At 42.9% G+C, this 17,156-nt stretch overlaps 1 protein-coding gene across 3 annotated transcripts in view; it reads left to right on the top strand.

Annotated features, from left to right (window-relative positions):
• Window positions 1–928: 928 nt before the first annotated feature.
• The window catches only part of LOC119650362 (inositol polyphosphate 5-phosphatase K), a 30,605-nt gene continuing 14,377 nt past the window's right edge, over window positions 929–17,156 (top strand). Inside the window, exon 1 of one of the 3 annotated variants that reach the window (XM_038053050.1) lies at window positions 929–1,520. In XM_038053050.1, coding sequence (XP_037908978.1) covers window positions 1,492–1,520 — 29 coding nt within the window. In that variant the 5' untranslated portion in view covers window positions 929–1,491. Of the gene's footprint in view, window positions 1,824–17,156 lie in introns of all 3 variants that reach the window. The other 2 variants (XM_038053049.1, XM_038053051.1) reach the window with 2 other exon arrangements.

Here is a 17,156-nt window from a genome sequence, read left to right as displayed (position 1 = left end):
TGGTTTCTAATTTAATGTGCACGAAACAAAATTTAGACTGAGATTTTCCATATATCGTATTTTCAAGGGATGAAATTAAGAAAAGAGCCGCCTCTGCATCTTATCCTCTGTGATCACCCAACCGTCGGCCCAATGTATCGTATCTGAACACAGCAAAAACCTTTACAACTTGCTCAACATCCTGAAATAGAAAAACCTTTCAAATCCATTTCAGTACTATTTACTAAATCCTCTATAAGATTTATTTTCCCATCCTAAAAGATTCCTTAATCTTTTAGGTAGGTCGCATCCTGACCTCGGCGGGTGCTACTTTCCTCGGATCCTTGCCACCAGCTACATATGATAGAACGTTTCTGTTTGGCTACTGAAATTTTCGATACTGAACCCAATCAGCTTAATGAATTACGCAGTTAATCCAATTTAACTTCCAATACCAGTTTTTATCTATAAATGACTGTATAGAATCAAATCGTCTGACCATAGAGCCCGACAACTGGGCAACAATACACAAGTGATTGTAGTTGAAGTAGCAACGCATCTCAATAGTGAAGTATAATTTGTTCATTGATTTAAGATAGAATTCAAGGAGTTGCTTGAAATGCATACGTTGATCAAATTTAGATCAATCCATCTTTCTTGGATGCTCGACGTTTGACGGCTCCCTGCAAAATTGTGACTTCCGTTAAGACGAAAGCAGCGTTCATGGTGAAGACTTCCAGTACTAAGCGAGTAAAGTGGCGCCACCTGTAGGACAGTAGAAGGTCTGAAGATTTGAAATCTTATATACAAACCTCTGGATGGTTGGAAAGATGAAAATTTCCCTGAAAGATACTTTGTTTTCTTGAAAGATACTTTTGCTTGTTATGACATTTGAGCAATTTCTGTCATCACCTCTCCTTTTTGATTCTGTTTCTGACCTTACCTGTCAACGTCTGAACCTGTATTTCCCATTCGCAACATGGACCTCCCCCACCTTCCGCGCGGGTGAATAGTTTAATCAGCTGTGCCAGCTTCGTAGGAATTTCGTACGAGATCCAGTTTGGCGTTCGTTTTAGGTCTGGCGTCATTTTGAATTCTGCTTTTGGCGTGTTTGAAAGTGCGATCGGTGGTTTAGCATCGCGTAGTGGCCCAGATTCCCAAGCGGATTCCTTGCAAAATCAGGAAAAATTGCGAAAGGTTGCATCCGGGTTTTTGCGCAATCCTAGAGGTACCAGTGCGGGTGGCTTCCTCGGTAGACAGTGCGAGATATTTGCGTTTTTCTCGGCTCTCGAGATTCATTCATGGTCAAGAGTACGCAGTGCGGGCGCGGGACGTGAAATTTGATTGAACTGTTTGGTTTGTACGGAAGCGGGACGGCGGATTGACTGAAGGGAGGCGTGAGGCAACGTTCGGGGTGATTTCATTGTGAAGTGGACATTGAACAGTGATTGGAGTGGAATTGATATTTTCAAAGTGACCGAGGTTTCTGTGCTGCTAGAGTAGTGACGCAAAATGATTACGACGATTCTGAAGCAGTTGTGGTAAACAATATTGAAATTCGGTAGATTAACGCAAAAACAGCCGCGGCCGAAGTACTTAACCTCCTCCCATCCGCCCTGCCTGCCTTGAAGGACGACCGATCCACCCACTTCCCATATGTTCTGGTCGCCCTCAAGGGTGCAGCGTGAACAATTCACCCTTTCCTTCCAGTGTTGCCGGAAAGTGTAACCTTTCGCTGATCCCACAATTAACCTCCAGCAATTCGTAACTAACCACCAGGAAGTGCCCGAAACTCCGGCCGCCGCCATGAGTAAAACCCAAAAAATAAACGCTTGGAACGTGGAGTAAGTTGGCTTTCCTTGACTAATACTTTGCAGTGGGGCCGGAAAAGCGGTTTCCAATTGATTTTCCCATCGCCCAGTTACTCTGCATTCTAGCGCAAGTTATGTAAGACATCAGCCGAGGGTCGGTGCTCGGTGACGGAACCGCATTGTTAGGTGTGGGGGTGCCAAGTAGCACATATGGCTAGGGGGTGGGCCGGGTAATATGATTCACACCGGGCCACCTTTCAAGCTTGAGAATGCATTTTGCTGTCCCGTCCCTAGGATATCTCCGAACTATAGTCGCCGGCAATCCAATATGTAGTGCTGGGGACTGGAGTTCACTGATGACGCCAGTAGCTTCCATGGAGATGCGAATGTTTTTATGGTTGAGGAGCATTGAGTAGCTCCAGGGGGGAGAGTTGGGAAACTGTGAGGAATGTAGTCAGGGAATTGATGGGTATGCACTTGGTATTAGGTTACAGCAGAGAACATGATTACTAGGCGCCATCATATTACCCTTTATCTGTGCTGTGGGTTATGTAGCAACATCCTCATCTTATAATCTTGAATAATGGAAAGATAAGATTGCAGTCTTTTTTTTTTGTTTCATTTTATTTTTTGGATAGTATTTGTGCAGTATGACTAAGATTTGGTGATTTCAATAAGTTTAATTAATTCAGACTTGACTTTAGATAATTCCCAATTGTTTTTACTGGCTTATCAGCGTTCAGACTGAAAGAAAAATGTTTGCTCCCAGTTCCAGGTAAGTAGTAAACCGTGGAAATGCTTTACAGTGTGACCTAGAATGGATCCTTTTGGTGATCTCGAAATTACTAGTAACGAATCGAAAAACTGTTCACTCATATTCTGGAAAACCCATGTCTTAAAAAACCATTTTATGGTGGAATTAGAGAGAGAAGATGATCCTCTGCAGCAGGGACCATAGGCGAACCGGTTTATAACTGGCTTAGGAGTATGCACTCAAGTGATACGGAGTGGAAGCTACAGTAAGCGAAGTTCTAAGGCAACTCAAAGGATCTATCATTAGTATGGCCCTGAAGACCCTAACACCAGTCCAAAAAGGACATACGTAGACAATAACAAAGACCTTTTTGAGCAGACGCAACAAACCAGTGGTGTTAATTTCTAATCTAATGTCGTGTATGGGGTTGCTGGGGAGTCTCTAGTTCCCGTCTGTTGCGTACGCAACAACTGTGGCCCCACGTTGGACGCCAACTCTCTTGCGTTGAGAATCCACCAAGGTTGTCAACCAACCAAACTCCCCTAACAGATTAGCCAGTCATGAACACTGACTGCGCCAGATAATATATGGAACCGGATGGTACGTACTGGAGCTAACCAGAATGCTAGCAATTCGGCGAGGTATGAGCCGGGGTTCTTGGTTTTCACATATTATCTCCCTGTCAGGACATAGACATTTTAGAACGTGCCTAGACTTAGGAGTCATCAAAACTAAACCCACCCGGGTAAACTACTCTTAGAGGTGAAGTGATACCACCGAAGACCTAACGCCAAACGTCCTAATAAGGGAAGGGGACTAAATCACAAAAACCTAACGCGTGCGGGATGGACGGGGAACGATTAGCTCTGAGCTGAATCTGATATCTACGCAACGAGCGGTCCCCGTCTTCCTTTCCTCCTCAAGGGGAACCAGATGATATGATGGTCCTACGGTGGTCCACCCTAACCTAATTGTTCACCCCGCCGGTTTAAATTTAATGGGAGAACCCTATTAGGTTGGAGTTTGGATGGTTAACAGCTTCGGTGACCGTGTTGGTGAAAAAGTCATGCAACGGCAGACTCTCATCGCAACAGAGTCGGCGCCCAACGTGGGGCGTGCGTAACAGAGTTTATCGAGCATCTGTTTTTGATGAGGAGCGACCAGGACGCCCAGCAGATGTGGTTAAAGAGGAAATCATTCAAAAAGTCCATGACATGATTCTCGCTAATCGACGAACGAAAGTGCGCGAAGTAGCAGAGGTCATAGGTGTTTCGACCGGAATGAAAATTAATATTTTACATGATAAGCTGCCAATGAACAAATCCTCGGCCCGTTGGGTGCCGCAATTACTTACGGTGGACAACAAGCAAATGCGGCTGTTAACTTCGAATCAGTATTTGGAGCAATTTAAGCCAGATCCGAAGGAGTTTTTGCGTCGAGTTGTCACCGTTAATGAAACCTGGATTCATCATTATACACTAGAAACTAAGCAGCAGTCAAAACAATAGATTTCTCCTGGTGAATCTATTCCAAAGCTAGCGAACACGGTCCCATCGGACGGAAAGGTTATGGCGACGATTTTTTCGGATGCGAACGGCGTCATCCCCATGGATTTTTTTTAAAAAAAAGGAAAAAAATCTCTGGATAATACTACAGTGAATTATTTGACCACTTCGACAAAAAATTGAAGGAAGCAAAGCGAAAAATTTCACCACAATAACGCACCAGCACATTCGTTCGGAGTTGTCGCCTCCAAACTGCATAAATTGCGTTATGAATGGCTGCCGAATCCACCCACCCAAAGGGGTACATGTTTTTCACCAAATATAGTAATCTTCTAGACATTTGTGCCGGAAAAGTCTATAAGAGCAATATCTATAGTAGAAAAAGAAGACGAGAGAGATCCTGTCTAAGATGGAGCGATGACGTAGGTCAGGACGCCTGACAGCTTTTAGGGATATCGAATCGGTGGACCTCGGTACAAAACCGGGATGTCTGGAGTTCCTTATTGAGGCAGGCCTAGATCGAGTACCAATTGTTGCGCCGTTTTTTTTTCACGGTCCAGTTTCCTGCAAACTTCCTTTGGTGTCTCAAGTAATATTAACGTCTCTGACAGCTCCTGAATGTGGCATTATTCTCTCCTCATTGAGGGAATACAATTTAGGACGAACTCCTGAGGACTCATTGACAGAAGACAGGGATAGGTGATTTTTAAAACTGACCTCCCGCAAAGCCAAGACATTAGAAGCCCAGGGGTTTATGTCAGAGTCCGCAGTTTTGAGTACGACGATGTCCTTCCACTTAATTCTCTACTTTGGAGAAAAGACGGAAGTTTAGCAAGGCAAAATGGGGATTATAGGACCACAAGAAGCCAGATCTCTGTGTATGGACAACCTTTGCTATATGTCTCGTTCAAAGATCATGTTAGTAGTACGACCTCGCGGCGTGAATTTTCCTGATGAAGTCTACAGCATTTAACTCGAAAAGTCCATGTTTCAAAAAGAACTACTGTCGGTATTGTCCAGGGTAGATGCAGCTCATTAGGTGCTGATTTGCAGGTAATAATCGCTCCTCTATATATTTTCGTACACAGGACGCAGGTGCAAATTATATACTAAAGAAAGCTGCCTTATGTTCATACCTAAACTAGGTCAAACTGAAATTTTTGGTTAGGAATTGAGAGAGTCATAAGAAGTATCCACTTGATGACGGACCGGATCTCTCTTCTACTCGGAGGAAACTTTCTTCCACTTTTGAGATCCACGCACCCCTCCTTTTAGGCTGAATACACAGGTTTTCAAAAATGGCGACTGCCTGTTTACTCATCAGACGTCGTTTTACTTCCACTTTGAGTCCTCGAAAAGATGAGTCTTTCAGTGGACTCAGAGCTCATCTATGGCCTAACAAAGCTTCAGATCAGATGCTTTGCGAGTTTAGATCGCGAGGTGGTAGTACCGACGGAGTGGTAAGAGTTATACGACGGACCTGGAAAAATTGCTTTACTTAACTATGTTAGGCTTACTCTTGCATTCGTCTGGATTTGTATTAAGACCTGCGAACAAAAGTCAATGCTGGTGAATTATCTGCGCCACTTCAAACAAATAATTGCTTTTTTCGTCAAAAAAAAACCATACAGATTTGGCAGTTTCAATGTTGTGCCTGATGTGCCATTCATATCCATCGCGAACTGTTCTCATATTTTACTTAGGACCTTCCGCCTTTAATACTTGTTTTGTTATTTCAATTAAGGTCCACGTTTCGCCGTCAGGACCTTCGTTTTCAATTTTTTTCCATCTACTGTAATAGGGTTTTTATTGAAGACAGTGTGTAGGCGGATTCCGGGGCTTTGAGCCAATTGAGAGAATCAGATCAATATCTTGTAGCTTCTTGACGAACAGCTCGGATTAGATATGGCGAAGTTATCAAGCTATATCTAGCACCCATGCATACTTTCTTTTACATTTTCCCTGACCCCTGCACTACTACCCAGGCTTATGGCTTGCATGCTGTATACAAAAGATGGCGAAATTGTTGCACTTAGGACGATGGTAAGTCCATAAAGTTGTTGGGCCACCATCATCATCATCATCAACGGCGCAACAATCCGTATCCGGTCTAGGCCTCCGTTAATAAGGAACTCCATAGGCGATACGCCCGTGGTCTCAACTATTTTGCGCTCTGTGGATTTTACCAATCATTTTGAGGGTTGTCGCAGGACGTCTCAAACAATGTTCATATTTCGTGGATATACGGATATGTTTAAGTGCATTTAGCCAACTATAAGCAGGGGCAGATGTGACATGAACTTCGTCTAGTTTAGTAGTAATCCCTTTTCATGTTCAAACTTTCATATTTCGAAATAAGCAGAAATCTATTTCTTTAATTGACAATCAAAAGGAAACCATGTGATAGATATCATACAGAAAGTAAATACTTTCGGAATCCATAACCACAATCTCTTAAATTTTTCAAGAAACTATCGAAACTCTCTATTATTATTAAGTTTTAAGTTGATATTTATTATTTTTGATTGTCGTCCTTAATGAAGTGAATAATATGAAACATTAAGTCTTTAGTATGAGAACTTTCCCGAAGAATATAAAGGAGCATTCTCGATTTTTATGGTTTGAGGCAAGAAGATTATACACAGAAAATTCAACTCGCAGCACATTCTTTGAGATTTTATGGAGACGGAAAAGTCTTGCACACGTTCGACCGCGCCGGGAGTTACGTGAGCCAATTAACGTGCATGAGGGCTTTCGTTAATGACATGTATGTGATTCAGTGCATTGATGTACACATACGTGGCTGCAAATTGCTGTGAGCACGTGGCGGCAGCTGTCATAACAATAGATATTAGACAGCTGTTTTCAGCTTCTTTAAAGATTCATTTGAATGGATTTTAATCGTGGTGGTGATGATGCTCCAACAATATCTCTATGGGAAGCTTGGTGGAAGCAAACATGCGCAACATTCTTGGCAATAGATCCATGTCTGCTCACATAGGAAGTGAGAAGGGAATAAGTAAATACATCCAGGATAGTATCCCTATCCGAAAGGTGCAAAATGAGACTCCGTGTCCCTTTGCCGCTGAAGTTGCTCCTCCTGCGTGTATAGTTTTCTTGGTCTGAGGATGCAAAAAAAGCGTGGAAACCCCAAAGCTTGTGTCTCCTAGAGATCTGAGGTAGAGGAAGCATCGATTGAGGATGTAACCCGTACTGGATCTTTCTTCTTGATCGCAGCATTTGTCTCTCGAGTTTTTCCAGCACCAAGCTCGCGGTCAAGCTGATATTTGTTATTTATTTTCAACTTTTGGCTTTGCATTCGTAATGAATGCATAGTCCCATATTGTATTTTAGGTTCTGAAGCGGTACCACGTATCAACTAAAAGACACATCTTCAACGACTTCAAAGGGACTACACTGTCCAAAAAAGACTCCCTACATTCTCGAGCTTTATGACACCGTTTCCTTAAAAAAATTTTGAAATTGATTCATCCATAATGAGCCAAAATTTAAGTTTTTTTCGGATTTTATCAACAACAGTTTAGTATGTAAACAGAATCGATATTCCCAGTAAATATATTAGTATAGCATTAGACGTTTATCTTAAAATATAATTTCAAAGTCCCTTGATAACAGAGAGAGATTGCTTTTGTTATCAATCATAATTTCCATCAATTTTCCAGCTTTCGTTCTAATTACTGATTAGAAACGAGTCATTGGAAACGCTTAGAAATGATAAGTTAAACTCATTCCATTTTGCGATATAAAAGCGCAATCTACTGTTCGACTTCCTCGAAAGTACATACAAACGCATGAATCTAATCCTGATAAAATCTTTAAACTGTCGTTTCGTCGACTATTTCTCCATTTCTCTTTCAATTAATCATCACTTCGCTTCTGCCTAATGGTCACGCCACTATTGCTTTACTTTTAAGCCCAATTGAAACTCGGGTAGTGGAGCAATTACTCCATTGCACAAACTACGTAATTCGCAAGTCGCGATCCGCGAGTCGACGTCTATATGTCGCGGTCGAGTCGTCTACATAGTTCAGCAATGCTTCAAAAATAGTTGTCTTGGAAACGATATACGCGTTCGATCCATGATATCATCAACCATCATGGAACCAACAACAATACGAGTAATTTCTTTACAATCACTTTAGAGTCGTCTTGTTGTAACCTTTCCCACATTACAGCACTCCCATCTTGTTCGTCTATAAAGTATGGAGCCAACAAAAAGATACTTTGGTATTAGATAATTGCGGTTTCTCGCTACCGGGAAAAGTTGTAGATTTACTTTATGATGCTGACGTCAGAATTTGCTGGAAGATTAGTTCATGTTGCTGCATAGAAGGTTTCCTATCATGAGTAGATACTTGTATCTGAGTACTTTACCGGGGTAACGGAGTTATACGTATGGAATGTAGCATCTGAACAAATTTTTCATCGTGACATCCAGTTATCTGGCATTCCTATTATCGTACAGTTTCTGAATTTGCTCTGACTTTCAGTGTTTTGAGCCATTCTATTATTTACAAACTTTATCGGAATCTTAGATGCATATTTGCGTATGTCTGCTGTTTTCTTTTGTAAGGATAAAAATATCAAATATCTAGGGAAATCATAACGCTTGGGCTGAAAAGTTTGTAGGCTAACACACAGATGGCGCTTTTAGCTAACCCTAATCTTCAAAAGACACGTGTAAGACTTTGACAGCTGTCGGACCATTAGTTTGAGGGATAAAGCAACTTGAGTGAAGCAACTTTTGTTAGTTTGAAGAAAATGGATAAAAAGGAATTTCGTGTGTTAAAAACGCATAGTTTTTTTGCCAAAAAATTACTGCTGAAGCCATGGCTTGGCTTGATAAACATTATTCAAACTTTGCACCCAGAAATACATCCGTAGAGAAGTGATTTGGTAGGAGCGAAATGAACGCCGCAGCAGTGGATACCTCAAAGAGGCTGTTACTGACGAAAACATCAAAAAAGTCCACAAAATAATTTCGGATGACCGCAAAATGAAATTGATCAAGATAGCTAAGGCTCTAAAGATATCAAAGGAACGTGTTGGGCACAAGGGCGGGTATGGGAAAGCTCTGTTCGAAGTAGGTTTCGCGTGAGCTCACAATCGACCAAAACCAACGAGTTGACGACTCTGAGCAATGTTTGAAGCTCTTCCTCCATAAAAACCCCAAATTTGTGCGTCGTGTGTGACAACGGACGAAACATGTCTCCATTATTTCAGCCCTGAATGGAAGCTATCGTCATCTGAATGGACTGCACGTGGTAAACCGACTCAAAGCGCGCAAAAACGCAACATTCGGTTGGCAAGGCTATGGATCAGTATCTTGGGATGCACATGGTATAATATTCATCAAGTATTTTGAGAAGGGAAAAACTATCGACAAAATTGAGGTCAATTTTGAGGCTAAAGACAAAGCGTACTGTAATAAAAAAAACCTCGTTGTATCTCCCTCGAAGGCAACTATATTGAATAATACAACCAAATTTTATCAAAAAAAAATTTTCTATGATAGCGTATAAACTTTTCAGCCCAAATGATAGGCAATTAAAGAAGTACGCGGAAGTCTAGTTGTGTAATAAACGCATCCATCCGTTTCACATCTGGAAATTCGCAATCAACTTGCATATCATCTTCATGGATGGTGTAAACTTGATTGAAAATCAGGAGTTCGAAGCATCCCACACCGCGATATCCCTTCTATTCTAGTCTTCATATGGCATCAAATCACATGGGAAACTCGGTGGCCATAAACCGAGTGCAGGAGATGGGGTCAAAATGAAATAAACTCTAGCCTTCCGATGTCTACGGTCTTTTCCTCAATATCCATTCGACGAGACTACGTTTCAGTTTCATTACCATCACATTTGATGCTTTGTACGCCTACAGCATCGGGCCAGCACAAAGATGAATACAAACATCCATGAAGCCTTATATTATGTCCATATAGTACTGGAAGACAGAGCGGTATGGACCTATAAAATCCCGAAATTACATTGAGGTACATATTTAAGGTCATTTTCCTGTACTAAATGCATCACGTGCCTGCAAGATACCGCCCTGGGAGTTCAAAGAGATAGCACACATCATTTCAAATCATCTACACATAATATATCATAGTCAATATCTTCACTACCCTCGATTTGCGTTCTGCATAATAAGAGCCCTACAACGTAATTGAGCACCAAAAGATAGGTTTGGGTTGACTTCTGGTTCAGTTTTTGCCAACATATTATGGCAAAATAGGGAAACCTTCGATGTGTCGGGATTACTGACTCCACTCATGCCCCTGGTATCGCATTTGACATAGTTTTCGGAATGTTGTAGCTATTTGGTTTCAAATATTACGGTAAGCAGGATTTTCACTCTTCGTTGTAATCATTTGTTTTAACATTCATTGAATCTCTGTAGTTTTGGCTTGCTTTAAGTTTAATATCACATTATCATCACTGGCCGTGATGCACACATCAGCAAACATCACAATATCACCGCATTACCACACAGTAGAGACGAGATGATTATCTTACTCTTGTGATATCACATTATTATCACCAATCATCACCGTTTTTCCTCGTACAAATAGCGGTGGCAAACAATATATCACTGACAGTATTGCTTTCCAAGTGCCTCGTCTTAATGTAAATCCTATAAGAAATCTCTTGCACTACCCCATTAAACAAAGACTAGCTCTACTGGGGGGAGTCCCATAGAATTGGGAATGTCAATAAATTGTAAGAATATCAAACATCTTTCATCTTAAGTGCAGTATAAAAGTCTCGTGTCCAAGTTAGATATTTTTGAGACAATACTAGAATACTTAGAAAGCACACTTCACTTCTTCTATCGTCAAAAAAGTCGCCCACTGTGACTAGGGCTCCATGATCTTCCAAGCATAGCAACTCAATGTTGACGACTCCAAACTTGGCTGAAATATACAAGTTGACAGCTAGTCGCCGCACAAGCCTGCAATGTGGTCGTGAAAGTGACAGTGGATATTGCACACATTGAGAAGGCGTGGTATTGCTAGATACGTCATGCAGTGAAACCCACTGTACCAAGTTGGCCGACGAGTGGATCTCCCTAAGAGCGCTCTGCGGAGAAGAGTAGAGAGGGGAATGCATGCATAGCGCGAAGTCCTAGTGGAGTTAATACGCAATTCAGCGAACTACGGTTGCGCGTAGGCATCTTTGAGGCGTTATACCCATCAAGGGGTAAATCGCAACCAAATGTTCATGATCTCATCAGATTTAAATTTTACAAAAATCAGCAAATTGAATCGGCCTAGTGTGAGCAGGTCACCCGATGCTTGAAACCTTACAAAACCCGTGGAGCCTTAATCACCCAGAAGACTTGCAGTTGCGATGCTCCAGAAGTAAGTAAAATGCGCTTTCATTAATTTGGAAAGAAACCAATTTTATATTTGAGGAGGAGGAACCGCCAGTTATACATATATACATATGTGATATCGCACGAGCATGTTCCAGTGCCGGAGATGGGGAGCGGAGGGTCATATCAGCAAGAACTGTGGAGCAGACCCGAATTGCCTACTGTGCAAAGGGAAGGGGGATGAACCATCGGCACATTGTAGGTAGCAGCAGATGCCCGGAATACTGGAGAGGCCTAAACATAAGTCGCAAATGAGAATGATATAAGCCAACCTCAACCACTGCGAGGCAGCGTAGGATTTACTCTCGCAAACCATCCGTGAGAAACATCGATGTGGCCATAATTAGTGACTCATATCGGAACCACGGTGGTAGCATTTCGGTCAAAGACCAAACGGGCCAAGCAGCACTGTGGACTTGTGGAGATTAAGCCTGCGAAGAAATAATGGAGCATCCGAAGGAGTGCTTCATCAGCCAGGCAGACGTGGTGCTGTCGAATGTTGGGGCCTCCTACACTTTCCGGGGAAGGGGCTGGGGTCTATAGTGGACCTCACATACGTGAGTGCCACTTTAGCCGTTAGAGTCGCTTGGCATGTCAGTGAGGACCATACTCACAGCGACCACCAGGCAATCTGCATGGAAATCAAGGGCGGATTGAGTTCGAAAAAGAGTTTTCGCTGAATGCCAGGTGGTATGCTCGGCTGAAAAACGAAAGCTTTTGAGGGGATACATTTTCCGCGGCGCTCATGCGCGACATATCCCTGAATAGTACGGCTAAACAAAAAGCCACCCAAATCACCCGATGAGTGACAGCAGCTTACGGTGCTACTATGCCCAAAAGGCGATTGTTCCCCAGTAGGCAACCCAACTACTGGTGGAACAACGAAATCGCAAGTTTACGAGCCGCATGTTTCCGGGTAAGGGGACTTTGCCAGAGACTCAGGGGAAAGCTTGGTGGCGACGGTCGAGAGAAGGCACAGAGGCAACTTCGTGTCCGCCTAAAAGAAGCCAGCCATTCGGAGGAGCAAAAAGAACTGCTTCAAACAAATGTATGACGATGCTGACATAAAGCCTTGGGGCCTATAGATTGGTATTTAAAAGGCTACGAAGATCATTCCAGGTGAGCTGTTCGCAAGCTGTTCCCAAAACAAATTGTTAATACTCTGTTCCGTCACCACGAAAATAGGAGAAGGCAAATGGTTGTCCAGCTAAATGAGGGCATAATGCCTCCGGTAGCTGTGGGGGAGCTATGGGAAATATGTTATAGGATCGGTGGCAACAAGGCCCCAGGTTAGGATGGCATTCCCAACCGTACCGTCATATCTGCCTGTTGGATACAATGAGGACGATGGTGGAGGGAGTCGTCTACAACAGCCTCCTACCAATCGTCGAAGCCAGCCAGTATACCCACTCTATCGTGGACGCAACTAGCATGGTAGTAATCCTGGCAAAAGGTGCACCGATTTCTGGCAGCTACTGTGCCGTTTTGGCACTGGATGTGGAAAACGTATTCAACTCGGTCAACTAGAATAGAATTAAAGGAACGTTGGCTGATATAGGTATTCCCGGGAATATAGCGAATTTGGTGGAAAACTACCTCTCAGAGAGGACTCTCTAGTCCGGGACGGATGAGGGCCCCAAAGAGTACATTTTCACAGCCGGGGTATCACAGGGATCGGTACTTGGTCCCCTGTTGAAGAATATCATGTATAATGGGGTGCTTGCTCTTCCCGTCCCGAAGAAAACTACGATTGTCTGCGTCGCTGCTGGCCTAGCTGTGCTTGTTAAGGCAAAACACCCAAAAGATGTGGAGGTCTATGCGACGGAAACAGTAAGAGCGGTAAAGTTTTGGCTAGAAAAAACCGGACTGACCTTGGCGGACGCGAAAACGGAAGCGGTTTTAATAACCAACCACCAGAAAAATAACACTGTAAAAGTGTAAGTCTGTGGATAAAGGTCGTATCGAAGCCGGCTATCAAATATCTGGGGGTGATAATTGACACCAAATTGGGCTTGAGGGAACACCTAAAATATGCATGCCAAAAGGCAACTAGTGCCATCACGGAACTTGCAAAAATGTTGCCGAATACTGGTAGGCCGAAGCACTGTCGCAGGTTGCTTCTAGCTGGAGTGGTGTATTCCATCCTGCTCTATTCGTCACCTGAGTGCGTAGAGGCCCTTGCAAAATCTCAGAGACGGAAGCAGGTGAACCCGGTTTACTGACTAATGGCTTTGAGGGTTTGTAGTGCCTTTTGAACCACATTAGATGAAGCAGTATTTATGGTGGCGGGCATGATCCCTGTTGACATTCTGGCTAAAGAAATAAATGTGCTGTAAAATACAGGACGTATGGAGGGCCACACAGGGCGTAGAAATGCGGCAAGATCAGAGTCATATGATCTCTGGCAACGCAGATGGGACGAGTCTACGAGAGGGCACAGGCTCATTCCCAACGTTAGGGTGTATTTTGAGCGGAAACATGGGGAGATCAACTACCACATTACCCAGTTCCTCATGGGACATAGTGGTTGCTACAGGCAGTATCTGCACCGCTTTGGGTTTGGGATGATTCTCTGAATTGTCCTAGATGCGTTGGCATACCGGAGGACCCAGAGCATGTGATGTTTCATTGCCCAAGATTTGCAAGTGTTGAGCAGGTGTGTGAGCCCGGAGAACTTAGATGTGAAGACGCTGAGGTCCAAAGAGGAGATAATGAAGGAGGAAAGCCGAGCACCTAAGGGCAAACCTACCCCGCGAAGTAATACCTAAATGGTGATCCCGCAGGGCTGAGGCTGAAAAGACCGCTGTGGTTTTTAGTAGGTGCGAATCCCCCCCAGATTACCTCCATTCAGCAGATCTCTAGTTATTTCCGCTCATTTATGTATGTTTTTTCTGGTAAACTTGTTTGTACTTATTTGGCAAGCCAACTGTTTGCGCCATTTCTGAGGAACTAACCCTCATTTTCCATTAAGACTGTGAATACGCCGTGAAAATTAATCTTGTTTCACTTCTTATTAAATTTTGAATATTCCTCCATTAATGACCACTTCCCATTGACCAAATCAGTTCAGCAGAAGGGGCTGCTTACCTTCCAATGTAACTTAGCGCGTTACATATGCATATGTAAACCATACGGTCAGTGGTGTAACAACATTTTAAACCGCATCTATCTTTTTTCACTCAACCTGGTTGCATTTAATGGCCAACTGGAATAGTTGAAATTATGAGGAAGCGAAATGAAAAACATCATCATTACCGGCGAGTAGATCATGAAATTGAAATTATTTTCACTGCAATGGAAGGTGTTTTTCCTTTCCGTCTACGTTGTTGGCTACCAACCTGGCTGGCCACAGGTTGTAGTTCTATGTTGTAATTCCAGTTGTATCTTTTTTTTTTTGTTTGTTAGTAATCATGATTGCGTTTGCCGTTGTCGACTCATTCAGATGCACATGCGGTTGTTAGCGCTATAAAAACTTGAGTAAAACTAGTTTTTACGGAAGATTAAAATGATTTCAACAAAATGAATGAGAAAATTGTGAAAAAAAAAACGTTGGTCATTCCGCGAAAAGTGTGGGGTAATTTGAATAATATTTGGGCGCGAATTACACTCCGGAATTTGTTTGATTAATCAATTCAGATGTTTATGAAATACATACATATGTATTTGGATGGCTTTGTTTTTACCTCTTCCTTCTATTTTTCTCACTTTTTTTTTCTTCGGGCATCACATTGTATCTTCTTTTTGTTTAATTTTGAAAAGATAAAAAATATGGAGAGTGAGAATGAGCGGAGCTGGTTCTAGAACCGGTGTCCGGCGTTTCCCACATAAATTAGAAACGGGCGTAGTTCTGACCTATTAACCGAGTTTAAAAGTGTTTCAGGTTTTTATACGTTAACTCTTTTTTTCTGATCCCCGGCGCCACATGATTTGCAAATGCGGACCTAATATTTACGTAGTCACATCAGCGAAGCCTCCATATAAAATATAATTCGTGAATTCTAAGCTATCTGCCCTTATCATGCCATGTTATGCCGAACACTAAGTAATTCGAAGGGGATCCTTGGGTGATTCCAAACTAATCGGACATCCTACAAACATAAAATCCTCCTCCGTTCAGCCAAATGTCCTTCAAAGTATCATTGACAACTTTTGTGTTGTCAACAAATGTTAGTAACATATTTCTGTAAATATTCTAAGTCCCCAACAAAAACTCTAAATAAATACTGATCTCAGGAAAACAAGTGTTAAGGATATCTATTTGCTCTGTAGATATGCTTTGTCAGTTGAAATGGGAAACATGTCCTTCGTGGTGACCTTTTGAAGAGTTGCAAATGCTTAGCCGGAGTCAAGTTTTGGATTGTCAAGCTGCAGCCTCAGTTCAGACCGCTGCCATAGGAGGATAGCAAAATGTCAGAAGAACAATTTACCATCCTCCGAGAATGCCTGTGGAAAAAAATACTGCAGCCTGAAACGAAGACAGGATTTGACAATCAAGGTGCACTGGAGTGCACTGATGAGGCTGTCTTAAAGTGCCTCCGGCAGGTAATCCCGGCTTTGAGTTCTGATAGTCAGCCAAGTTCACTTTGTGATCACTGAGCCGTGCAGGAAGGCAGAGTACATGATCCGCATGCTGGTTGCAAAGAACCCGGGCATGGCGTTCGGACACTGAAAGGTATAGCTCATGAATGCCAAGAAGGACAAATCTACGAACGTGTAGGGTTTCAGCATGGTATTCAAACTGGACCAAAAGTGTCTGAATGTGCTCAGGGGAAGTCACCATATAATAGTCCACTTTTTCCTAGATAGATTGAAATTCAATCATATCAGGGAACTGTAGAGTATCATCTCCATTTTGAGAGCAAAAAACAATAATGGTCTTCGACTCACACAATATAGAGCAAATTGCGGCATCTTCAGTGCGCTCTCTCACAATGGAGCTGCGCGCGGAGGATAGTGCATACAGTGGCGAACCCCCCGTATGGGGATTCACACTGGTGAAGGGGCTACTGAATGAATCCTACCTGCTAGTAACTTCTCCTACACCTATCAAGGAACAGGCGGAAGGAAGGGAAGCCAGAGGCGTCAACGGAACTAACTTGGTGCAATTCGAGTCGATCGAATCTATGCAAACCGAACACCACAAACCAGTCAAGGTGCTAAGTGGAAAACGCACGAACGGTCTGCGGGATGAGATGAGACCTTTCATGGATGAGAACATGGAAGCTGCTGTACCCCCAAGCGCAGCTTTTCTCCGAGAAATCAAAAACGAGGGGATCGAGTCTCCGGCGGTACGATGTGAGCGAAAACCCCGTCACACGCGAAGCGCGGCATACGCTTCTAATCATTTTCCATTACATATTTGACTAAGTTTATGTCGAAAAACATAAGGATCGGTCAAATTAACCTGCAGCAAACCTCCTCCTATCTCCTGGCAGCGAAGCTGACAAAGCTGCAGGGCTGCGCCTATATTTTTCTGGTGCAAGAGCCATGGGTTCGATTTAATATAATCTTAGGCATTGGATCAGGAAAAGGGGCTAGGATATTCTACGATGAAAGATCCATAAGACCGACAGCTTGTGTCCTGATGACAACACGGTTGCAGGCACTCATGCTGAGACAGTTCTGTTTCCAGGACTTAGTTACGGTCATCGTACAATATCAGATTAATGATCAGAGGAAAAACATCATAGTTGCCATCGC

The sequence above is a fragment of the Hermetia illucens genome, chromosome 2 (assembly GCF_905115235.1).
Source record: "Hermetia illucens chromosome 2, iHerIll2.2.curated.20191125, whole genome shotgun sequence".
NCBI classification, from domain to species: Eukaryota; Metazoa; Arthropoda; class Insecta; order Diptera; family Stratiomyidae; genus Hermetia; species Hermetia illucens.
The sequence above is the reverse complement of the archived record's forward strand: the minus strand, read 5'-3'. Positions and strand labels throughout refer to the sequence as shown.